Source organism: Pimephales promelas, chromosome 15, assembly GCF_988280905.1.
Source record: "Pimephales promelas chromosome 15, fPimPro1.hap1.1, whole genome shotgun sequence".
NCBI lineage: Eukaryota > Metazoa > Chordata > Actinopteri > Cypriniformes > Leuciscidae > Pimephales > Pimephales promelas.
In genome coordinates, this window is record NC_142783.1 from 35,384,184 (window position 1) to 35,410,000 (window position 25,817).

The window sequence follows — 25,817 nt, forward strand, 5'->3', positions numbered from 1 at the left end:
ACATTTGGTATCTTTCTCACGATATACGACACAATAGAGGAGAAAAGACCAGCGCAACTTCCCTTTCATGATGACTATAAGCTTATTGTGTTTGGCACATAATGAGCCTGAAACCCCCTCTAGTGGTTAAACAACGTGATTTCCTATAATTACAAGCTATAAACACACTATGTATTTATGTTAACACACAAAGCACCTTTACAGGAAGCACTGACCATTATATAAACCCAGCAAAGATATCAGACTCTTAATTTGTCATGGCTGTGACGTACCTTTTTGGCTTTGTTCTTCTTCTCATACGTGTCTGATAGCGGTTTCTTCTTGGCTTGTAAGGTGGCTTTCGAGAACAGATCCTCAAATTCTTTGGCGTTTATGATATTGGGCTCTTCCAGCGAACTCCAGAGTGTGTTATTACTGTAAAACACACACACAGCAGTGATCGATCAGCGTTTGAGAACATGAGATAAACGCTCCTAAAATAACACTGATGGAGGAACAGATGTGAAATGTTCCCGTCGTTTAACGTTTATTTCTACTTTCTGAGGTCATTGCTGTGCTGTGATCCCACTCAAACACTGGATATAAAGACACTGAAATTAATGAGACTGATCTGAAGTACTTTTGAACGATTCTCTCGGACTCCAGAACCGTGGATAAGGATTATTTGGTTTCTGCCGTTGCTGAGGAACACGAGCAACACAAACAGGCCAATGGTGTACGAGGGAGTCTGGTTTCCACTCCTTTATCCCGAGGGAGAAGCTTTACACTGGTGTTCAGGGACTGGTTTAGATCGTACCCATCAGATCGTTACTATTTTGTCTTTTAAACAGGAGATATAGTCAGTAAGAGCGCACGGAGTGCAGCAAGGCTCCGTGTTCGGACCACTGCTACTTTCAACATATATGCTGCCACGTGGTATCAAGCCATTACATAAAACACACAGACATGCAGTGAAAGCCCCAGATGTCATCGCTAAGAAGCGTGTGTGTAATGATGTAATAAAACAGCACTACTGTAACATTTACTGCAGGCGCGTGTGGTGAAGAATCAGCGTATCCTCTTCTAATCCCTCTCACAGGCCCGTAAAGCGGCTCATATAAACACTTGAACACGCAGCGGAAGCTCACGATTTAACATTATTTTCAACTGAATATTAATGATACGGATTAAAACTGATCATTTACATTCATGCATTTGGCAGATGCTTTTAAAGGATTAGTTCACTTTTGAAAAAACTTTGGCGGATAATTTACTCACCCCCATGTCATCCAAGATGTCCATGTCTTTCTTTCTTCAGTCGAAAAGAAATTTAGGTTTTTGATGAAAACATTCCAGGATTTTTCTCCATATAATGGACTTCAATGGGAACCAAACGGTTCAAGGTCCAAAAGACAGTTAATAACAGTTTCAGATGCAGCTTCAAATGTCTTTAAACGATATCAGACGATGAATAAGGGTCTTATCATGCGAAACGATCGATTATTTCAAAACTTATTTCAAAAATGTAACTTTTCTAAGGACAAATGCTAGCCTTGCTCTATTCTGTGAGGCGCGTTTGTAACGTCCGTAATGCGTAATTACGTTCAAAAGGTCACGGGCGACGTAGCCGAAAGTACAGAGTCAGTGTTTACAAGTTGAACGCATAGGTTGAACGTGCAAACTAACTCAAACACCGTTTACAAAAAAAGGAATTAAAAGGTAAAACAACGATGTCGGACGATTTTGACTCTGTACTTCCGGCTACGTCGCCCGTGACCTTTTGAACGTAATTACGTATTACGTGACGTTGCAAACGCTCCTCACAGAATGGAGCAAGGCTAGCATTTGTCCTTAGAAAAGTTACATTTTTGGAGTAAGTTTTGAAATAAGCGATCGTTTCGCATGATAAGACCCTTATTCATCGTCTGGTGTCGTTTAAAGACATTTGAAGCTGCATCTGAAACTGTTATTAACTGTCTTTTGGACCTTGAACCATCCGGTTCCCATTGAAGTCCATTATGTGGAGAAAAATCCTGGAATGTTTTCATCAAAAACCTAAATTTCTTTTCGACTGAAGAAAGAAAGACATGGACATCTTGGATGACATGGGGGCGAGTAAATTATCAGCAAAAGTTTTTTCAAAAGTGAACTAATCCTTTAATCTCACAATTCAGAACTGCTTGATATAAAGTTCAATTGTATTGTTACACGTTTTGTTACACGTTTTTGTGAGGTAATGCAGAAATTCTCAGGGGTAATTGCAGATATTCTGAAAAAATGTTGGAAACCAAATAACATTATTGACTTTATTGACTACTGACTTTTCAAAGTATAGCTGTTCAGTTTCAGAAAGAAAGAAAGACTTGTGTCTGGTGTAGAGGACTTACTTGTTGTCCTGAATCTGAATGCGGTTCCAGTAAAGCGGTTTCATGGGACAGGCCGGTTCCACCGCAGGTTTACGAGGCGCTTTCTCAACCGTCGGTCCGAATCCAGACCAGCCGGGAGCCGGAGGAGGAGGCGGGCCGAAGCCCGGGATTGGTGGAGGAGGAGGCGGGGCTCCAGGGAGACCAGGAGGGGGCGGAGGTGGGGTAGGGGCCCCGGGGAGCGGCGGTGGAGGGGGCGGAGCTTGTGCCCCTGGAAGGGGAGGAGGAGGGGGCGGAGCTTGTGCTCCTGGAAGGGGGGGAGGAGGGGGCGGAGCCTGTGCTCCTGGAAGGGGAGGAGGAGGGGGTGGGGCATGTGCAAACCCAGGTAAGGGGGGTGGAGGAGGAGGACAGGGGGCGGAGCTACCTGGAAGAGGAGGTGGTGGAGGCGGAGCTCCAGGGCTCACACCTAAACTCACACTAATGGAGTCCAGGTTGAGTTTTTTGGGCAGGCTGGAGCTGGAGTTCAGTGGTTTTGCGTCCTCACCCTCGGGGGTTTTGATGAAGGTCTCGCGGTCGGTCTGGACACACACATTGCGGAAGCTTTTGGGCGGCAGGTCGTCTTCGGTGGACACACACACCTCCTGAAGCTCGCGGCGCTCCCGCCCGGAGACACACGCCTGTTCCCGCTGGATCCTGTCGATGAGCAACTCTAGACGGGACACGGCCTCCGCGTGTTCGCCTCGGACCTGGAAGAGCCGCAGCTCGAAATCCGCCTGGATTCATACGCACGCAAAAAAATGACAATTATTATTAACGATGGTCAATAAACAGAACATCAGACAGCAGAAATAAAATAAAATTAAATTAAATAATAAAATAAAAATAAAATTCAAGGACTTTTCATGCAGTACTTTTTTTGGTTTCCAAGGACTACAATCAGAGATCGCACTTATTAAACAACATCTTTATTATCTTTTAAATTCCCAAAAAAGTAAATCAATAAATTGAAATAAACTAATTAAACAAAATGGTACAAATAAAGTGCAGCCCATGCAATGACTGCGGAAACTTTAACCATTGAAAGGACACTATGACAAAGATATTGCTTTCCTTATTTAAACTGGTTCATTCTCACATGAATATAATTGACTTGAGTTAAAGCTGTATCATATTTATATAGCCGTGCGAAACGCCTCTATTGAGTGAAAATATTGTTTTATCAATTAAAATAAAAATTTATTTCTCACTATATTGTCTTTCAATAATTTAAGAACATCAATAAAAAAGTTTTTCCAGGACTAAATGCAGTAAGTAAGGGCTATTATTTACAAGAAACACTGAATTTACTCAAAAACACCAAATCACACGTGTCATTTGTAATGGTTTGAGTCAGTGGGCACACACTCGTCCCTCGGTCAGAGATGATGGAGGGTTTCCCCGAGCGAACGCGACGGCCGCGACCGCAGCGCTACATCTCGAGCTCAGCTGTGGAACATCAGCGACGCAAACGAGGAGCATCTGGAGCCCAGCAGAACATCCAGGCTTTCCTTCGTTCAACATCGCCGTTTACAGTCAAAGGTCACCACATTAAACAGCAGAAATACAGTAATCTGCCGCAACGGGCACGAGTGGGCTGAGTGAGACGTATACACGGTCAAACCAAACAGGATTCAGACACCAGATATCACTTTCACTATAGACTATAGTTCATTTATGGAAGTGACGAGAGCACAATAAATTGATGTATTATACCCAAAAATTGAGTTGAATAACAGTAATAGTTTCTCTACAGCGAATAAACTGATAATGTGAGAAATGCTGTGTGAGTAATGTTGGTTTGACTGCACATCTACACATGCAGTAACTCTCTCTTGCTTCTAAAGCTGTATTTATTTGATCAGTGTTGATCCTGAGAGAGTTCGACGCTCGTAAAACAGTCGTTCGTCTACATTACTGTTGTCCACATCGGCTCTCGTGGTTTTATATACTTCAAAAAAGATAAAACCTCATATTGTCCAGACAGCACACACACTGCTGTGAGCGCGCCTCGTGATCAAGCCGACAGTAAATCTGCATCCAGTGCTGCACTGACGCGACGAACTGAGCAGGAGTTCAGGACCGAGACGGCTTCTGGACAACTCACTGATCCTGCTCTATAATAGTCATACACTAGAGGAACAAAATATTAAAATAAAGAATTATAGTATCATTGAGATTCTACTATAGCCTTTCGTTTTATTTTCTGTTTTCAGATTAATTTTAGTAAAAATGTTTAGTTTTAGTCACTTTTATTTTGTGTTTTTTTCACACATGTGTGTGTGTGTGTGTGTGTGTGTGTGTGTGGAAAAAACACAATAAAATTACTAAAACTAAAAAAAATTGTTTCAGTAATTTTAAGATGGATAGCTGGATGGATGGATGGATAAAATGGATGGATGGATAAATGGATGGATAAATGGATGGATGGATGGATAAAATGGATGGATAAATGGATGGATGGATGGATGGATGGATAAATGGATGGATGGATAAATGAATGGATGGATGGATGGATGAAATGGATGGATGGATGGATGGATGAAATGGATGGATGGATAAATGGGCAGATGGATAAATGGATGGATGGATGGATGGATGGATGGATGGATGGATAAAATGGATGGATGGATAAATGGGCGGATGGATGGATAAATGGATGGATGGATAAATGGGCGGATGGATAAATGGATGGATGGATGGATGGATAAAATGGATGGATGGATAAATGGGCGGATGGATGGATAAATGGATGGATGGATAAATGGATGGATAAATGGGCGGATGGATGGATGGATAAATGGGCGGATGGATGGATAAATGGATGATGGATGGGCGGATGGATGGATGGATGGCCGGATGGATGGATAAATGGGCGGATGGATGGATAAATGGGCGGATGGATGGATAAATGGGTGGATGGATGGATAAATGGATGGATGGATGGATAAATGGGCGGATGGATGGATGGATAAATGGATGGATGGATGGATAAATGGATGGATGGATGGATAAATGGATGGATGGATGGATAAATGGATGGATGGATGGATGGATAAATGGGCGGATGGATGGATAAATGGGCGGATGGATGGATAAATGGATGGATGAATGGATAAATGGATGGATGGATGGATAAATGGATGGATGGATAAATTTATGGATAGATAAATGGATGGATGGATAAATGGACGGATGATGGATGGATGGATGGATGGATGGATAAATGGATGGATGGATGGATGGATAAATGGATGGATAAATGGATGGATGGATAAATTGATGGATGATGGATGGATGGATGGATAGATAATAATTTTAATATTAATCATTATAAGAAGTTATGTAGAATTTTCTATTTCTGTGAAATAAAAATCTTTGACTCAACCTTTTATTAATCTGTGCATTTGTTATTTATTTATTTCTTTACTTTTATCTGTGCTGATTTCAGAAATTATTTTATATTGTGCAATTTTTAATTTTTTATTAGTTCAGTATGCCTACTTATTTATTTATTTATTTATTTATTTATTTTATTTTTTTTGGGGGGGGGGGGTTAAGCTGTGGTGAGGGTAAAAACTTAAACATCAGTGTTAAAGCTTCATGTTTACCAGTGTTTTGTTTATGTAAAAAAAACTAAACAAATAATAATTGATTTCATTATATTACAGATAGCTAGAATATATCATATTTTATACGTAATGTACAGTAGTCAGCACTCGAAGTGGATTAAAAACCTTTCAAAGTTTTACATGAATTTTATCATGTTAGACAACTTTTTTGATCCACTTCAAATGTTGACTACTGTATAATATAATTTAAAATGGTGTGTTTATATTTTATTTCAAGTTAAAATTGTTGTTTTATGTTTAGCTATAATAAGCGTTGTCAGTCAGAAGCAGCGGTGTGTGTTAGATCACGCGGGCTCTGGGGACATCTAGTGTCTGGCGTCGGCACTGCAGCGTCTCCACACTCACATGCAGCTTCTCCAGCTCCTCTTTACTCTCTCTCTTCAGCTGCAGGAGGGCGGCCTGGTGCTCTGAGGAACACACGAACACACACACACACACACACACACACATGCTTTGAAACAAGCTGTACTGTATAAAGCACTGTAGAATTAAAACTGACTTGACTTGACATAACAAACAGCAAAAATAACAGAACTTTCTGATGTTTGATGCCATTAATGTTTCAATAACGTTCACACTGAAAAAACATGTTTCAAACATTTGTAAAAATGGGCATTTTGAATATTTCACAACATTTTTATTTTGTTAGCTGGGTTGTTGAGACGTCAGACTGTGTTTAAAGCATTGAACTTGCGGTCATATTCATGTAAAGCTCAATGCTACCATATAGATATTTTCTGACATTTGCATGAGCTCATAAAACTTACATTCAAGTCAAGTCAGTGAAAGTTTTATGATGTGGACTGGAAAAAACAATTGTTCCTCAGTGTTTCTGTCTGTTTTCCAGTTCAAATATCCAAACATTTGTGAATCAAGATCACTTGTTTTCTGAAAATGTACCAAAAAATGAGTTTCTGCTTAAAACAAGAAATTTCAGCAAACGGGATCATAAAAATACTCTTAATTCAAAGTGAAAACAATGACACCACTGTTGTTTAAAGCACAATCTTACTTCATTTTTCAGAAAATGAGACTTGATATATATATTTTTGCTCCTCCAGTAAATATCTTGATTTACGAATGTTTAGATATTGAGCTGGAAAACGAGATGGAAACACGATATGATTCAATGTATGTCGAGTGCGTTCAGACGAGCACTGATATGTTCTCTGAGGGTCACGTGTGTGTGTGTGTGTGTACGTTTGAGGGAGGTTGAGCTGCCCTGGTTAAGGTCAGAGCTGGAGGAACCAGTACAGTGTGTGTGTGTGTGTGTGTGTGTGTGTGTGTGTGTGTGTCCGCTGGAGGAACCAGTACGGCTGGTTTAGTGTTTCCAGTCAGAAGCCATTAACAGGCTTTGAGTAATTTGATAAACCATGTAGGTGCGCTCCGCTGTTCTGGGGTCAGTCGAGGGATGCTGCTTTACACCTGATTAATAAGAGCATCACACGACAGCGAAACACACAATCACGCAGGACACACACACTCCTCTATAACTATAGTTAATGTCCTGTTAAGGTTCTCTGAAAGTCAAACGTTCTTCCAGTAACATTAATAAAACGTTCATTCAAAGTATTTGGTCTTTAATAATGTTCTCTAAACAATATTCATACATCGTTCAAGTGTTTTTCTGAAACGTTTCAGTGGATGTTAGTTATTTATTAAATGTTAGATTGAGAGTAACGTTTTCGTGTTTGATGAATGATGATTTCCCAAATGTTCACAACAACACACTGGATGTTCTGAGCATTTTCAACTTAACGGGAACATTATTAAAGCGTTTCTAGAGCATATTGGTGATGGGTAAGAAGCAGTTTTGGAAGTGTTGCTGCGATCACAGATGGGCAGTAACACAAATTAAAAATATATAAATATACAATTAGTGCCGGGCGGGCAATGTTTTGAATATTTATACAGTATCTACGTACAAATATTTCTCAAATATATACATGCATCTGTATGTATTTATATATACAAAATAATTATACACATATTAAATAAGATTTTTTTTTTCTAATGGATTCCAGAGTGATATAATTTGGTAAATTAACTTAAACCGTAACAATTTAATAAAGTTTAAATGAATTAATTTAGAATTTTATTTTTTATTTATCCTTTATTTTACCAGGTGATGTCCCATTGAGATATTCAAATCTCTTTTACAAGGGAGCCTGAATAAAGAATAAATTAATTTAGAAAGAGATCTGATCTCATTAGCTTAGTTGCTAGCGTAAGACTCTCACCTTCGCCGTACACAGGATTAAAGAGTGTGTATGTTCACTCTTTTGCTCATGTACAGAATGTTTTAGTTTGTAGAGCACTGGAAGAAACTTCTACAATCGTTGCAATATTGTTTTGGGAGGCGGGGTGTTTTTCTAATGTAAAAGCTCTAAGTCCTAGCGCAATGTAGCATGTGCAATTGAACTGCTAAAAGGAGTTATTTTCATGTATAGTTACTGTTTTTATGGCATTGTACATGTGTGTTTTCCCTTTATTTTTTGTTGCCTTTAGCTTGCTTAATTAAAGCTGAACTGTGTAACTCTTTTAGTTTATTCTTAGCTAAAAACACTTAGTTCTTTCAAAAATATACGTGCTCATTAATGTATATTTACTTCCTTCAAGTAATAATGTATTCTCGTGAGTGTATAATATGCCATTGAAAATACATATGGGTAAGGGGTTCTAATGTCGGTCGCCATGTTGACCCTCCATTTTGAATGTACATTAGCCAAAGAGGGACATACCCGTTAATTCAAGCTTCCCCTTTCGTGTTTACGTTTGAGTTAACACTCATGGACGAGGTCGAACTGGAAGCCACGTTAATCTTGGACTACATTGCCCACCGTAGGAGTTAAAACCAAATCGGAATTGAGAGGAACAGAAACTAATATTCACTGGATGGTCATAAATCTTTTCACCACTAGATGGGGGTACAAATCACACAGTGTAGCTTTAACCAATCAGTAACACCCTTGATCAGCTCCTCCAAACGTGGATGTTTTTCCACTAAGAAACGAACATTGTTATTATGTTTTGACTGATACTGTGAAGCTGCTTTGATGCAATCTATATTTTAAGAAAATAAAAATAAAAGGATTTGAAAAGAGGAGCCTCTCACCGGCTTCGGTGTAGCGCAGTCCCACCTTCTCCTCTCCGTCCTCTTTGGGCGGGGGCCAGACGGCCTGCAGACGGCCCGGCGTTCGGTCCTCGCCATCCGACGGAGACGTCACCTCGGCCTGAGCGCGCACACACACACACACACACACAAACACAGAGCACACCAAAGTCTCAGAGGAAATCAGAAATCAAAAATATTATGAAACCTCTGATTGGAATCTCGAAGCTAAAAGATTTGGTGTCTTAAAGTCTATTTAAAATTGTATCAAGCAATCCTCAGAGTAAATTAATGGTGTGTACATGTTTTTAACTGGCTGCATGTTTTAAGTTTATATAGTTTTGTTTTATGTTGTAACTTTGATGTTTAATTGTATATGCAAACTCGGCTGCCTATCTTAGCCAGACACTCGTGTAAAAGAGAGTTTAATCTCAGTGAGTCTTCTCTCCTGGTCAAATAAAGCAAATTCATTCATTAAAAAAGAAAAAAACAATAACAAAAAAAAAGTTCCCATGAAAACGTTATTTCTGAGTGTGTAAAATGTCCAGATTTGTTAATATTTAAAAAATGTTTTGTTATGTGAACATTAAAGAAACATTCCATTACATAATTTCTTCAAACAACATGGGAACGTTACTTTTTAAATGTTCTGAAACAAGCCGTTACATTTAAAAAGATGAACATCCAACTGAAACAATTTATGCATCATTCATGGAATATGTTTTTTAATAACATTATTAAAGACCGGAAGACTCTGAATAGACATTATATGAAGTGAATGTTTGATCATAACTTGCCAGAACGTTCCCTGTTAGCAGGAATTATACTTCATTAAGTATTAATATTTAGTCTCTCATTACTAACTAAAAGTACATTAATAATAAAGCACTAATACCAAAGAATCTGAGATTAACTCTGACCAAACGCAAGAGAAAAAATGGTTTTGGTGAGTGAATAAAATAACTGTTAACTAAGCTGATTAACCTGAATTGTTACATCTAAGTAATTCCTATCCATAACGACAAAATACAAATCCATAGACTGCAAACAATATTTATTCCAGGTAAAAAAAATAAAATAAAAATCAGTTTAATTCACTGACGTGTAGCAAAAATGTTGGTTTGGACCTTTAAAAATCAGATAAAACCTAAAGAAAATTATAATAATAATAGAATTCTTCATAAAATAATTCTGATGCAAGAAATGAATGCATTTCAGTGACTTTGTTAACAAAACCACGAAGTAGAATGATTGGTATTAGATAATTATGACTTATATTCATTATAGAGTTATGTGGGTTTTATGTAACATTTTTGTTTATTTTCTATTGTTTGTTGAGACTTTTTCCACCCTGTAAGGACAGACAAACAACTTTTAAAAAAAAAAACTGAAAAAATAATGATAATAATAATAGAATTCTTAATAAAATAATTCTGATGCATTCAGTGACTATGTTAACAAAACCATCAAGTAAAAAATACTTTACGAGTTGTTTGAGTTTTATGTCACATTTCTGTTTATTCTAAAACTATTTTTGTTTAAAACTAATGACCCTAAATTGTTAAAATGGAAATAATTCTATTTCCATAAGGACAAAAATGTGCTATTAGTTTCATAGACTGTAAATAATATTTAGAGGTTGGTAACTTTTTCAGTTTAATTCACTGACGTGTAGCAAAGATGTTCTTTTGGACCTTTAAAAATCAGATAAAACCTAAATATTAATAATAATAATACAATTATTAGTAAAATAATTCTTATGCATTTCAGTGACTATGTTAACAAAACCATGAAGTAGAGAATGAACGATTGCTATTAGTGTGAGTTTTATGTCACATTTCTGTGTATTTTCCAGTATTGTGTGTCGAGACTCTGTGTAAGGACAGTTTTCCACCCTGAGGTCATAAATCACACATACTTTAGCCTCGGTGGGGCTCTTGACATCGCCGACTGGAGATTTGCTGGCCTGTCTCTGGAAGATGGACCTCAGCAACTCTTTCTCGCTCCTCTTCTTCTTCCTCACGGCGTCCAGATCCAGCAGCGCCTCCGACGGCTCCTTCTTCGCAGGTTTGGAGCTGAAGAGTTTGGACTTGAGCGCGTCGTACGAGGAATCGCTCGCCGGTTTGCCACCGCTCCCCGAGGTCTCTCCGCTCGGGTCCACGCCGTCCTTCTGGAGCAGGCTGGTGATTTCAGACACGTTTCTCGGTTCGGGTTTCTTCTTGGTGGCGCTGGAGACGGTCAGCTGTTCGACTCTGGCTTTGTTGACGTGTTGTTTGAGATTGAGAAGAGCTCGGTCTGTGTCGCGCTGTTTGATTTCTGACACCGTTCCCCTCTCGTCTCCGATCGCTCCTTTCTTTAGCACACGCAAACCGCTGAACAAAGCCGGAATCTGGTATTTATCCCCGGTTTTGGAGTCCGGTTTGTTGTCCGAAGGGGATGTTCCCGAAACATCTTTTGTCTCAATCTGACGACTTGAGAATGAGGTCTCGAAATCTCCAGTTTTTGAATCTCCAGTTTTTGAATCTCCAGTTTTTGAATCTCCAGTTTTTGAATCTCCAGTTTGTGAATCGCTGATTTTGGTGTCCAGTTTGTTGTCTAAAGGGGATGTTCCCGAAACAGTCTCTGAAACATCTTTTGTCTCAACCTGAAGACTTGAGAATGAGGTCTCGAAATCTCCAGTTTGAAAATCTCCAATTTGAGAATCTCCAGTTTGTGAATCACAAGTTTTTGAATCTCCAGTTTGTGAATCTCCAGTTTTTGAATCTCCAGTTTGTGAATCTCCAGTTTTTGAATCTCCAGTTTGTGAATCACAAGTTTTTGAATCTCCAGTTTGTGAATCATCAACTTTAGCGTCCAGTTTGTTGTCCAAAGGGGATGTTCCCGAAACATCTTTTGTCTCAACCTGAAGACTTGAGAATGAGGTCTCGAAATCTCCAGTTTGAGAATCTCCGGATTGGGAATCTCCAGTTTGTGATTCCGGATCTGTTCCCGAATTCCCTTCTTGTTGATCCTCGACAGAAACGTCCTCATCTTGTGTGTAAAACGGCACCGATCGCCTCCAGCTGCTCACGTTCGTGTGAGTCGGCGCTTCTCCTCGAAGCTTGTGAATGCTCAGCGAACGTATCTCCTTCCAGGATTCGCTCGACACGCGGGACGGAAGATCCAGAGACCGGTTGCGACTCAGAACCGAAGCGTCTCGGAGCGATCTCTCCACGAGGCTCTCGGGTTTCTTCTCCCGTTCCTCGGGGTCACATGACCTTCCCTGGACGCTCTTCGAATCCTCGTCGTCGTCGATGTACGTCTCCACGCGGGTCACACGCACGAGAAACGGATCCTGAACGGGAGAGCCGAGCAACTTTCCCTCTCCAGATTTTGGGATTAAAGGAACATAACCGTTCGAACTTGAATCTTCATCGTGCAAAGTTCGAAACGACGTCAACACAGCCGAGGACTGATCCGACCTGGAAGAAACCCTGCTGGCTGGATCCATATTCCTCTTTACATTGAATCCTATGGAGTGAAATGCAATAACTGCATAAACACCGGCCCGTTCACAGCAAACACGATCGTGATCAAGTTTTAGAAATCATTTTAAATGTATTGAAGAACTATATTTATGAATGATCAGAGCCAATCATAATCCAGAGCTCGAGCATTTAAAGCAGAAGTGGATGTGAAAATACAGAACTTGCTTATGATAAACATAATTATGATGTGTACGCTAAGATAGTAATCTTTATAGTTGTGAACGGGCCTTTAGTGCGGGATAAACTTCAACCTGCATGCGCTCTACTTTCAAACAAAAGGTTTTTGTCCGTGAAAATCCCCGGGTTTCTCTCCGTCGCATTTGCAAACACTTCACATGTGTGCCAGCAGTCGTTTCAGATGTTCAGCTTTTATAGTGAATCCAGTGATCCAAACACACACACACACAAACACAGTGTGTTCCTCAAGTGAGAACAAGAAAACAGAGTGTAAAGTTTCTCCGTGTTGTTCTAGTCCAGCAGGAGAAGGGAAACTCACTGTGCCGGCGCATACGAACTCCAGGCTTCTCCTTTCAACATGTTCCCAGAGTAAGGCACTTCCTGGTCCGTCTCTGCGTCCAAGCGTGTGTTTTCCCCCGGAGAAAGTTTGAGAGGGAGAAGGAGTTACACAGGTTAGCTTACCTTGAGCTTTAACCACTCCCTCTCTCTCTCTCTCTCTCTGTCCAGCTCTTCACACGGGGAGAAGTTCACCTGTGAGAGTCTGATTACTCAAACACAGGAGCCGAGTGTGAGGCAGAGATTCAGTGTCTGACTCCTCCCCCTCTCACACACACACTCACTCTAACTCACTTTCTCTCACACACACACACACACACAAACACTCTCTCTCTAATCTCCTGCAGGTCAGGTGAAGGGGGCGGAGCTACACTGGCTATAATCAGCTTTGCTGATGTCATTGGCCACGCCTCTCTGTTGCTATAGCGCTGACCTGTCACGCTTCAATACAGAATCAAGAGTGCAGAGAGAACCAGTGACGAGTCCTGTACAACTTCTGCTGGTTATAGTTAGATAGTTAGTTAGAGAGAGAAAAAAAATTTCATTTATGGTAGAAACTTTTACCATTTTAGAAAATTGTGAAGGTTTTTTATCAGCTAATACAATTACTATAATCAGAACATACACCTGATTTATAAAATATTCAAAAATAATAAATAAACACATACCTGGAATAAAAGTAACAAACAAAAACACAGCATACACATAACTAAAATAAAAGAATAAATACTTGCATGATAATGTAAAAACATTAATATGCTAATACTATAATGCAAACAAAAATATACTACGAAAGAAAAATAAAGGGAAAACGCGTTTTGCAGCTGAAAAGAAAAATCATTAATTAAAAATATGGGCCAAAAAAAATAAAGGCTAATAAAGTTTTTAAAAAATTGTTTTAAATCTGATAAGCTGATAAAATCATTGAATATTATTTCTCTATTATAATATAAAAATATAGGCAAAAACATCAAATAAAGGCAAGATAAATAAATGTAATTTAAAAAAACTGACAAAATAAAATAAATTCTTTAAATTCTTAAAAAATCATTTAAGAATGATGAAATCATTAATAAAATCGTGTTTATAAAAGTGTGTTTCGGGTCGTCTCTGTGACCCGAAACCTTGAACGCACTGGACGAGTTAAAGCTGAAAACCACAGTTCAACATGTACTTCGTCTCTCTTAATTAGAGTTATTAACACTGTAACGAACTGGAGCTCTACAAGCGCGGGGAGGTTATGAAGTGTGCACTGGATTATAACCGGGCCTCTTGTTACGCAAGAGAGGCGATTACTGCGGTTTCTTGAGCCGTCAAACAACAACACACTAAACTTCCGGATCCAGAACAATCACACCAGATCTAGCGAACAGAGTTTGAGTTCAGCCTGTAAATCACAGCAGGTCACATGATCTATTGTTGAGTGATGAGACAAAGCCTTAATCATCGCCTTCATCGAGTCAAGTCGTCTGACATTTGCGGTGCATTGTGGTGTGTGTGTCACACCCGTCTAATCTGCTCTGAGATCAGTGTGTGTGTTTCAGGTGGGGTCACGGGTGTGTCGGTATGCTGGTATTTTCCCGCACTCGTCTTTACTCTGTGTGTACTGCTCATATTTTCACTGATATGATTATAAGTTCCTGCTAACATCATATATAGTGTAAATCACCAGGTCAGTCGTGTCAGCGCTGATCGACTCACTGTTAGTCCAAGCTTCGGATAGTACGGAGTGTCCCCGATGATGTCATCCTCAGGCGGTGTGATTCTCAGGAAGTCCAGGTGATCGGGTCTGCTGGGACGACACAAAGCATCATGGGTAATGGACTCATCCCCGTCCAGCATCCAGACGTCCTCCGGCCGCAACAGAGAGTTTTCTGCAGGAACAAACAATCAGAATAATAACTAATCCACTATTACGTATTCGCTTGAAAACGCAACTTTTTCACTCCGTTTTGTCGTTTTTATTAATGAAAACACTCTCAAAAGTGGATCAATTTAAAAACGTCATTTCCGCATTGTAGTGTGGACTGTGAAAACGGAGGTATTTAAAAGCGATGATGTAAGTTTAGTCATGTACCAGTCCAGTAGATATTGATGTTTATAGCGGTGTTGTGCCTGTAATGTGCTGTTCACTTTCACACTGTTGCTCAAATGTGTTTCTTCACACACTCTTCCTAACACAGTCACGTTTGCTGTCCTGCGATTAAACATGAGAGCAGTTTTAGTGTTTTAGACCAAACATAATAGTGAGTGAGTGAGACCTGGACCATCAGATATTTATTTATCAGAGCTTCTGTGAGGTTCAACTCAATTTAGCGTTTTCAGGCGTTTTCCAAAAGTTTCTCATCCGCACTGAAACGAAAATGTCATGTTCAAATGTATTTGGATTAATGAAGGCGCATCCATTTCATTTTTATTTAGAAAAATAGTTGACGTAAATATGCTGGATTTAGCACAACAGACATATAGAGCAAAAACTAAATAAAATCACCTATACTATATAAAGTACTTGATAAATTAATTATTTAAAGTGTGTATTTTAAACATAGACGTCCCAAAAGGCTTGATATAAATCCACGCATCTGAAAGTGCCCAATAATGTTTCTATTTCTTAAACGAAACAAAAGTGTTTCTTCACAATATCTAACTAAATCGTACTTCAAATTTATAAGTTATTGCACTTATAAATTTGTTACATGTGACAATGCAATAATTGCAATAATGCAATTATTGCACATTCAATAATTAAATTATTGCATGTGACACTGAGGACTGGAGTAATGATGATAAATTCAGATTTGATCACAGGAATATATTACACATTACTGTATATTCACATAGAGAACAGATGATTTACATTATAATAATATTTCACAATATTACTGTTTTTTTTTTGTTTTGTTTTTTTGTTTTTTGGTATTTTTAATCAAATAAATTAAGCCTAGGTAAGCAGAAGAAACTTTTGGTTATGCATGTCTTAAATATATATGAAGAGTTCAGATGCAAAAGCCTCTAAGAGCCATTTGAAATTTTCTTCTAGAATGATCATTTTTATCAAGCTTGTATATTTAAGTTCAGTAATTTCACTTAAATGGCAATGATAATTAGCTATTAATTGTTATTTAAGTGAAATTACTGAACTTAAATATACAAGTTTGATAAAAATCATCATTAAAGAAGAAAATTTCAAATGGCACTTAGAGGCTTTTGCATCTGAACTCTTCATATGTGTCTTTCTTTACTGATATTATTTATCTAATGCAATAAAGCAGCTTTTCTTTAAGAATTCTTATGTTCCAGATTGCTGTATTTTTGCTTTATAATATAACATTCAGCGCTGTGTGTCTGGATGTAATAACCGAACGAGTGTGTGACAGACAGTCGACCTGAACACACAACATCTCTATCCGCCATATCCGTCAGAAATGAGTTTAACGGGTCACTCACAGCAGGAATACAACAAACCGAGCTTACTGGAGAAGTTGCATCCTAATTATACCATGGCAAACTTCTCAATCCGTGCATTAAAAACATTTTGATAATGAGAATGAAGGCAGCCGTGATTAATTGCGTCTCATTATGATAATGCATCGGTTGCTGGACCAGCAAACGCTGACTAAACAACTGGTTCTGGTCCAAATGCAAAGGCACATTGATTCCTGCAACTCATGAAATCAAGAAGCACATTCACTCAACACTGGAGAAAACACACCTGAAACAAAAGCAGCGGGACTGTTTTCACACACGGTCTGTTTAAATCACACATCACACACTCAAATCATCAGAAATCAAACAGCGCCACCGTCTGGACAACAACAACTAGTGCTCACAAACTCACATCATTGACATATTAAAATGAGAACATGAAACATCCTTCTGATTGTCAGCAAGAACAATAATCTGAGATGATGACACAGTAATCTACACACACACACACAGATGACACAGTAATGTCCAGTAAGTGCTGATTCGTCCTCCAGGGGGCGCCAGAACACACAACCACACCTTAGATCACATCACACTCTGTTCTACGAGACTTTCTGCAGTGATTCGACTGAACTGAAACTAAAAGTTTGAATCTAACGATTTATACTTGACATACAAATGCAAATCCAGACTCTGTAAGTCAGACCGGGGCAAGTTGTCACACGTTATATATAATTTAAAGCTGGTTTGAGCATGTTGGAGGTCTGGCTTGAAACTACGGCTGTGTTGATTGAGATCTAGGTAAGATCAGCAGCTGTCAGGTGTGTGTGTGTGTGTGTGTGTGTGTGTGACACAGATGATGTTACAGTACACAGATCTGCAGTGTGTTATAGCCTCGGGCTGATGGTTCAGTATGTCTGTGGCGCTGATAATTTGATTATTTGTTCTAATTTGGTTAATGACTGCTTACTTGTCTTTAATAATGTTTTAAATCCACATTAATTAGGCTTGTGCTATTAAACGAAAGATAAACATGATAAACAATAGATGAACAGTGAAAGTAACAGAATCTAATTCAATACACGTCTTCCGGCTTACTTAAACATGGAAATAGCTGAAGGAAATATATATTTGCTGTTATATATTATATTTCAGAGGACATAGCAGGTGTTTTTTTAATAATGAAAAATGAATTTTATCAGTTCAGACATGTTACTCTAATATACAGTATTTGATTTTAGCTCATTTAGTTCATGTATGTCTGTGATGAAGGACGACATTAAGCTCACACTGAAGCAGCATCAACCGCACACACACACACACACACACACACACACACATGAGAGACTCAGAACAAGCTTCCAGTCCTCTGTGTTTGTGGATGATGTGTGTTCTGGGTGATTTACAGAAAAAACTCAAGTGGGAAACACAAAATAACTAGATATTTTACTGACCAGCCGAAATGTACTGCAGTGTTGTGTTGTTGGAGACTCAATAGAGTTTAAAAGCGGAGAACATTAGAAGACCATTTAAAGCAGCAACGGTTTATATATGAAGAGTTCAGATGCAAAAGCCTCTAAATGCCATTTGAAATTTTCTTCTTCAATTATGATTTTTGTCAAACTTGTATATTTAAGTTCAGTAATTTCACTTAAATAACAATTAATAGGTAATTATCATTGCCATTTAAGTGAAATCACTGAACTTAAATATACAGGCTTGGCAAAAATCATCATTAAAGAAGAAAATTTCAAATGGCATTTAGAGGCTTTTGCATCTGAACTCTTCATATACACCCTCGCACACAATACACACTGATGTTCAGTGATGTGACGGTAATTACAGCTCATTCAGCCCGACACACACACACACACACACACACACACACACACATCCTCTCTGTCCGTGAGCTGATCAGCTTCATATGACCGGAGTGCTTCCTCCCATTACTCTTATTATGGGCAGCAGTGCAGAGGTCACCTGATCATCTGAGAAACACAACAGTGTGCCACTAAACACATCTCGACTCTGGGTTTGGCATTGATTGACAGGCTTACACTGTCACTAAACACAGCAATCTCACATTAAACGTGACGTTCGTCAATGTGTTTAGGCTTAAACTCTCTCGTTATGATGCTGAACAGACCCTCAATGAAGCATTTGAGTACGAAAACGATCATTTAAAGATCAATGATGTATTTAATTTCCAGAGGCACTGATTTTTTATAAAGTGAAGGTATTCTTACAATTTATACAATGATTCGGCAGCGTCTATTAAACCTTTGATAAAATTCGAGAGATTTCACCCAGAGTCACTCCTGTAAGATCTAGAGTTCATCGCCATCATCACATGATCCGTTCTCTGGAGCGGGAGTGTGTGTAAGGAGTGTGTGTCAGCCTTAGGCTCGAGAGACAATGGACAGAGAGCCGCTTGAGAAAGTTTTCTCAGTGCAGAATGAATAAAACTGGAGATCTCTGCGTAAACACACATCGCTAGCATAAAACTGCACCGTAAACACACATCGCTACCACAGGCGCATTGCGTAACAAAACTTTATTTCTCTTTTAAAACAAGCGATTCATTCTCAAACGTACTTCTAGCCTGGGCCTTTACATATTTTGATTATGGATTACAGATGTGATAACCCCAAATTCAAAATTAGAATATTGTGAAAATGTTTTCATAAGCTGTAAGCCATAATCATCAAAATTATAACAAATAAAGGCTTGATATATTTTACTTTGCATGTAATGAGTCTATATAATATATTAGTTTCACCCTTTAAATTGAATCACTGAAATAAATTAACTTTTGCACGATATTGTAATTTTTCGAGTTTCACCCGTTCTCACAGTAAACTGAACAAGACGCATTCACATTTTCTGTATTGTCTGTTATAATCAGAGAGTGATGATGTGTGTTTATGTACTGTAGACTTCACTTCCTCTATTCAGCCTCAGGCAAAGGAACTGTGTTTTGTCCCACATCTGATAGTCGATGATCAAATCAAGCGAGTGCATTTGGGCTTGTGATGTTCACTAGAGAAAGGGCAGACGAATTCTTTCTTTTCTGGTGAGCGGCAACAGAAGTGTTTAATCCTCTTCATCTCATTAATGTGGAGGGCTTCTGAAGCGACCCGTGTGATGTTTTAAAGCAGCCTCCTACAGTTCAACAGGAGCACGTTATTTTCATGAGAGTTTGAACACGGTGGCTTTGATCCTTAGTGACTCGAAACACAGCCAAAACTCTTGGAAAGGCCGAAACTGTGTATATAGAAGTCAGAATTGCGAGATATGAAGTCAATTGTGACTTTATTTCTCAGAATTCTGACTTCATATCTCACAATTGTGAGATAAAAAGTCAAAGATATATATATATTTTTTTTTTCAGTGGCGGAAACAAGCTTCCATACTATCCAGCTTATTTTTAACCGGAAACCAGAACCAGAAATCTCACACATTTGAAGAAAATAACTTAATTTTTAGCCAGAGATATTTATCGCAGATTTTTTAAATCAATTTAAAACCATCACATATCGCCTTTGTCATGTTGTCTTATTTGTATATTTTGTATCTTATAATGTTGGCCTGTTGGATCCAATACATGTTCAATGAAAATTATTTGATGATGCAGCAATAAACTACCCTCTCTTACTGTCAAAGTCCCCCTGTGGTGTAAATCCAGTGTTTAATGTTGTTTATGTGTGTATGTGGTGTGTTTAATCTGCTTTAACACACACACCGTGTGTAAGTTGATAAGTGGACAGCATTGCTGAGTATTTCCTCCTTAAAACTGCAGTGAACCAAAGACAGTCTCAAAAACACAAACGACCTTGTAACCAATCAGGTCAACGTGTGATCGTCAACCAGTGAGGGAGTAGAGGCGGGGTTCATTTGCATATTGAACCGTGCATACTAAATGAGGCAAGGGTGTCGAGTTACAGTCAAGATCTTTTCAGGCATAAAGAACGAAAAACGTTTAAATATGTAATTTTGGTGATGAGTTTTAAGGGATAATGATGATGATTGACTACTTAAAACATGATCAAAACACAAATCTATTTTAATGAAAAGTGAGCAAGTGACAAATATCGGATGATTCAAGGGTTTGATTTCGCACGGTTTCTTCCTCAGCGTGAAACAGAAGAGCGGTCGCTTACCTCCATTCCCGAGGTTCAGGTCGAGGCGCGAGGCCGTCCTGCGGTTGCCGTTGTTATCGATAACCTCATCGCTGACTCTAGACGAACGTTTATTCCCATCATCATCATCCTCCTCAGGCAGCAACACGATACGGTGGTTCATTTGGGGACTGGGAAGCTGAGAAGACATCGGTGACAGGACCGGAGACATGACCCGGAGACTGTTGGTCGGAGGATAAGACACGTTAAAAACCCCGGAGAAAGAGTTTGACGTGGGGCTTCTGGTCCAGGAGCGAAGGTTCGAGCTTCTAGAGTTGGCGTCAACGGGAGACGACGGCTTCTTCTTGCGTAAACGATTGATCTCTTCTTGTCCCGATGCTTTCTGATGGATCCCCTCCACATCTGAGCAGGAGTGAGATACAGCTTCCTCAATCAGAGATCTTCCCGTGACTTTTCTCGCTATGTTATTGAGTCGATCGTCATTCCCTCCGAACGTCTCGTGACGGTTATTCCCGGAACTGTTGATACGTCCGCGTTCGTTCCCAATCGGTTTCTCATAATCCAAACGGAGTTGGTTGTCAAACTCAGACTCGATTTCGCATTCAAAACGAGATTCCTCCATGAAATCCCAGCCATCGTTGGCAATATGGAAGTCTTCGTCCATGGGAAGAAACGGCTCGCTCGAGACGCTGACGTAAGAGCCCGACCCTGGAGTTTCCGAGTCTTTTCCCAGGGAAAACTGGGATGGTGCTCCCATATGCACCCTCTTCTTCAATCTACTCTGCAGGAACTCTTCAGCACTGTCCATCTTCTTGGATCCCAGTTTCTTCAGCTTCCGAACTCTCGAGGCTTTCCTATACTCCGTGGACTGAGGAAGAGTAAAGTTACTGCTGCTACCAACACCATGTTCTCCTTCTAACAGGATCTTCCCGTCTTGGTTTCCCATCTTGAGTCTGTCTGCGCATTCACTGCATAAAGACAGGAGATCTGTCAGGAGTTGATGGTGTTCGACGGCCAGCCAGTGGACATGCCAAACCGCTCCTTTTGTTTCCTCGCAGGACTGGAAGGACTGGACTTCATCCGCCGAGTTGTAATACTGGCGTCTTTGTTCAGTTCTGTCCGGGTCTTCATGCTGATTTCCACACAGAGGCTGGACTTCACGAGCAGCTCGTGAAAAACCTCGGGATTTCCTTGTTGGGAAGTACAGACTGATGAAGCACAACTCATGGATGGGTTTGTACAGACGCAGCACAGTGTGTGTGCCTTCCATTACGGGGCCCGGTTTAATTAGGCTAATCACACTCCTAAATTAAGTCGGCGGTTGTCTCGTCTCGAGTCGGGGACGGCCCGGGATGGACTGGTGTTCATCATCGGGGCGATCGAAGGCCTGTCAAAATGAAGAAGGCTTTTAGTGCCACGTAAACCTCACAAATCTGTTTTAGGATGTGTAGAAGACAGCTTTGGGGCTAAATTACCCGATAAACACATTCATTATTGCATAGTTTTGATTAAATGCATTTAATAATAGGATTAAATGTTATCAGATTTGGCAGCACACTGAATTCTCTCAAAAAAAAAAAAACATGCAAAAACGGCAAAGAAAATATCTATCAAAGTGATTATTTGAGTGTAATATTTTCTGTCTTCCATGTTTATGAAGTCAATTCTTTGTAAGTTAATTATTTGTGAAGTTTCAGGGAATAACCTTTGCATGATCATAAGCAAATATTCTTATAATAAACAGACTTGTTTTGTAATATCGTATGCAGTAGTGCAGCTGCCAGACATCTTTTAAGGCCAGAAAATAAACTGTTGAAGATGCTTTGCCAAAAATATCCTTGAATGCATATTGATGAAAACGTAACAGTGGGTCCATTGATTGAAATGTATTCTGCTAAAGCCTTTGAACTGTATGCATACTCATTTAAATAAGCAGTTGAATGACTAGAGCACCCTTCATCATAGCCCTCATAACCATTCAACCTTCACACACACATTATAATGTCACTTTACAATGATCATGCACAAGCTGCAGTGAATGTCTCTTTAAAATATGACATGGCAATTCAAGCAGCAGTGATTAATCCAAAACCACAACCAGTATCTGATATCTGTGGACTGTGGGTTAGACGAGCAGTGAATAATCTGCACTATCCTGAGCATCATTTATTATGCAGAAAGTTATTTTTGCACCGCTGCATCACTGATGCTTTAAACATTCACAGCGCTTCTCAAAGCCACGTGAGCACTTCGCAATCAACACTACACCTCAAATTTAGCAAAAATATGATTATGACCAATGCATTTGTATGATCTCATAACAGAGTATTAAGTTCTGCGTCTTTTTATTCATTCAACAAATGCCACGCATTATCTTATCCTCATTAACACGTCATTTCAGCCTATATTAACGTGTTTAATTGCAACAATCGTATGTTATATGAAGTTAATCATGTTAAACTCACCCATCTGAGGTGCATGACGGATCCGTGACTAGCTCTCGGAATAAAGTGCGTTCTGGAGGACAGCGGGCTCACCATGTGATTGATAGGCGCAGAGACCAATAAGAGAAGGCAGCGTTTGTCTCCGCGACGGTGATTGGTTGGTTTAGGGATGGTCACGCCCCCACCAGAACTGTGTCATAAAGCAAAACAGCGGCGCTGCGGACACTCAGCTGCAGAATGTCAAAGACAGCAGCATCAAATTAAAGGGGACACAAGACAAACTGTCATTATTTCTAACTATCTAACTTTAGTTATCTATCTGTATATATGTCAATATAGTCAAGTCAAGTATATTTATACAGCGCTTTTCACAATATAGATTGCATCAAAGCAGCTTCACAGTATCAATCAAAAACATAATAACAATGTTCGTTTCTTATTAGTGGATAAACATCCACGTTTGGTAGAGCTGATCAGTATTACTGATTGGTTCATTCATTTCAATATCCCTCTTTGAATAGCAGGCGAAATTTGTTTCATAACGCTTAACTTAATTGAAATAGAACATTCATTATACATAACTCCATAGAATTATTTAAAAAATGGTATTATATACACAACAAAATATCCCCACAAGGTAAAACTTGAAACATCCGAATGAACATGTAGAATAAAGTCAATAAATACATAAATTCTAAATACATAATTACGTAACTTACGTGTGAAGGTTAGATAATATAATTACCTCAGTATAACAACACAAAATAAAATAAAAATCTTGATTAAAAAACAGATTCAAAGACAAACTGTAATACTTTATAAGTTGAATTAAGTCGTAAATGTCGTTTTGTCTGTTTATTCCTGTGTTAATGTATTACTGTAACGTTAATTACCTTTAGACATTCTGAGGGAGAGAATGGCGGTTAATTATTTTTAAAGCGACATGTATTTCGTCGAAAATAACCGTTACTGAGGACTGTAACGTACCTTGTGTTGACATTATTCCTCTTGAGTTTATCGATGTAAGTAAAGTAGACTTTATACTCGTTTAGAAAGTGTTTACGCTGCGACCGATGCGTCGCGACCATAGACTGTAAAAACCATGGTAAAAACGTCATAATCATAAAAATAAAACTCGCGCGCTTTTAATCAAACGGCGGCGGCTCGTGAGGGACATAAGCTTAAACTGACACAGAAACGCAAACAGACACACTTATCCGAGTACATCAAGCACAGAAGTAACGTTTTGTGATTTATTACTCCACCAATAGGCCTACTGGTTATTGATAATGAGGGAAAGGGCTCGTGCCAGTCTTTACTAGGCTACTATCAACTTGAATGTTTACGTCATTTCAACTTAAATTACATTAAACTGCCTTAAAAAAAATTAGGTGAATCTTGTCTAGCTTGCAAAAAAAAAGTTTATTTTGATGATTTAAAGCAATAAGAACACATATTGTCATAACTTATTGATCATATTTGTAAACAATTTTTTTTCAGAGTACCAGTAGACGTGCTTTGCAGTTACCATTACTTTTTCAGTTGTTGTTGAGATATAACAAAATAAATAAATAATAAAAAAATAATAATAAATAAATATAAATAGAAACATGCTTTCATAAGAAACTGACATAGATGATTCACAGAAAACCTGCTTACAGTGTTTGAAGATCCAGTAACAGTAACTACATTGGGTCAAATATGGACAAACCCAATCGTTGAGTTTAAAAATGCAATAAAAAATGTTTTTAAACCAACGCTTGGATTTGTCCATATTTGACCCAACGCTGGGTTGAAACAACCCAACATTTTTTAGACTATATTTAGCTGAAATTATAGATATAATGTAAGCAGCTTAGCTTAAAAATGCTGTTTCGGTTTAATATCCGTCTTTCAAACGAAACAATATACATATGACGTCATCGTATCAAAGATGCAAATGCACAGTTACAAACCTTTTAAGTCCATGGAGAATAATGCGTGCAACATCACGGCACTGAACGAGTGCTGGAAACATCACACAGTCTAATATTGGTAAAGTGATCATTTATTACAGAGAGAAGAGACCCCAAGATGATCGATTGTTTATTATCTATAATGCTGTAGACATTTGGATGAGAAAAAAAGATATTATTGAATGTTTTAATGATATTATTAATGCTTTTTGCAAAGATGCATATAATGACCCAACAATCAAGGTAATTCTTAATGAATTTGACACTGAATGATTTTGATAAATTAATCATAATGCATGTTGTTTCGCAGTCACACCACTAGGAGGCAGCAGAAGACTACACTGTGGCGTCTAGACATCAGTGTTCCCTAGAAGTCTAAATCTAAATCTAAAAGTCCCACAGATATCGCCAGGATCTGGTAAATGTGTTTGAGTTTTTACGCTCCTTCGGTTTGGAATGAAGTGCACAATAAATGTTCTTAATCTCGATGCACTTCCAGCCTTGAGCACTTTTACACGTCTCCTCACAAAGGACACTTGACATAGTTTCTCTTGCTTATATGTGATTTTAATTGTGAATGTGTAAATTGTGATATTGTGTGGTTGTGTGTGTGGATGTGTGTGTGCTGCGTCCTGACCAGGACTCTCTGGAAGAAGAGATCGCAACATCTCAGTGTGATTCTCTAAAGAAA

The 25,817-nt window shown here is 38.9% G+C and overlaps 1 protein-coding gene across 2 annotated transcripts in view; it reads right to left on the bottom strand.

Moving 5' to 3' along the window:
• The window catches only part of LOC120477684 (formin), a 56,235-nt gene extending 32,909 nt beyond the window's left edge, over positions 1 to 23,326 (bottom strand). The window contains exons 1-7 of one of the 2 annotated variants that reach the window (XM_039669384.2): positions 23,193 to 23,326; positions 20,749 to 22,114; positions 14,864 to 15,036; positions 9,126 to 9,243; positions 6,356 to 6,417; positions 2,367 to 3,115; positions 273 to 414 (exon numbers count right to left, since the gene is read on the bottom strand). In XM_039669384.2, coding sequence (XP_039525318.2) covers positions 273 to 414; positions 2,367 to 3,115; positions 6,356 to 6,417; positions 9,126 to 9,243; positions 14,864 to 15,036; positions 20,749 to 21,997 — 2,493 coding nt within the window. In that variant the 5' untranslated portion in view covers positions 21,998 to 22,114; positions 23,193 to 23,326. Of the gene's footprint in view, positions 1 to 272; positions 415 to 2,366; positions 3,116 to 6,355; positions 6,418 to 9,125; positions 9,244 to 11,040; positions 13,435 to 14,863; positions 15,037 to 20,748; positions 22,115 to 23,192 lie in introns of those variants that run through there. The other variant, XM_089120623.1, reaches the window with a different exon arrangement.
• Between the last annotated feature and the right edge of the window lie 2,491 nt (positions 23,327 to 25,817).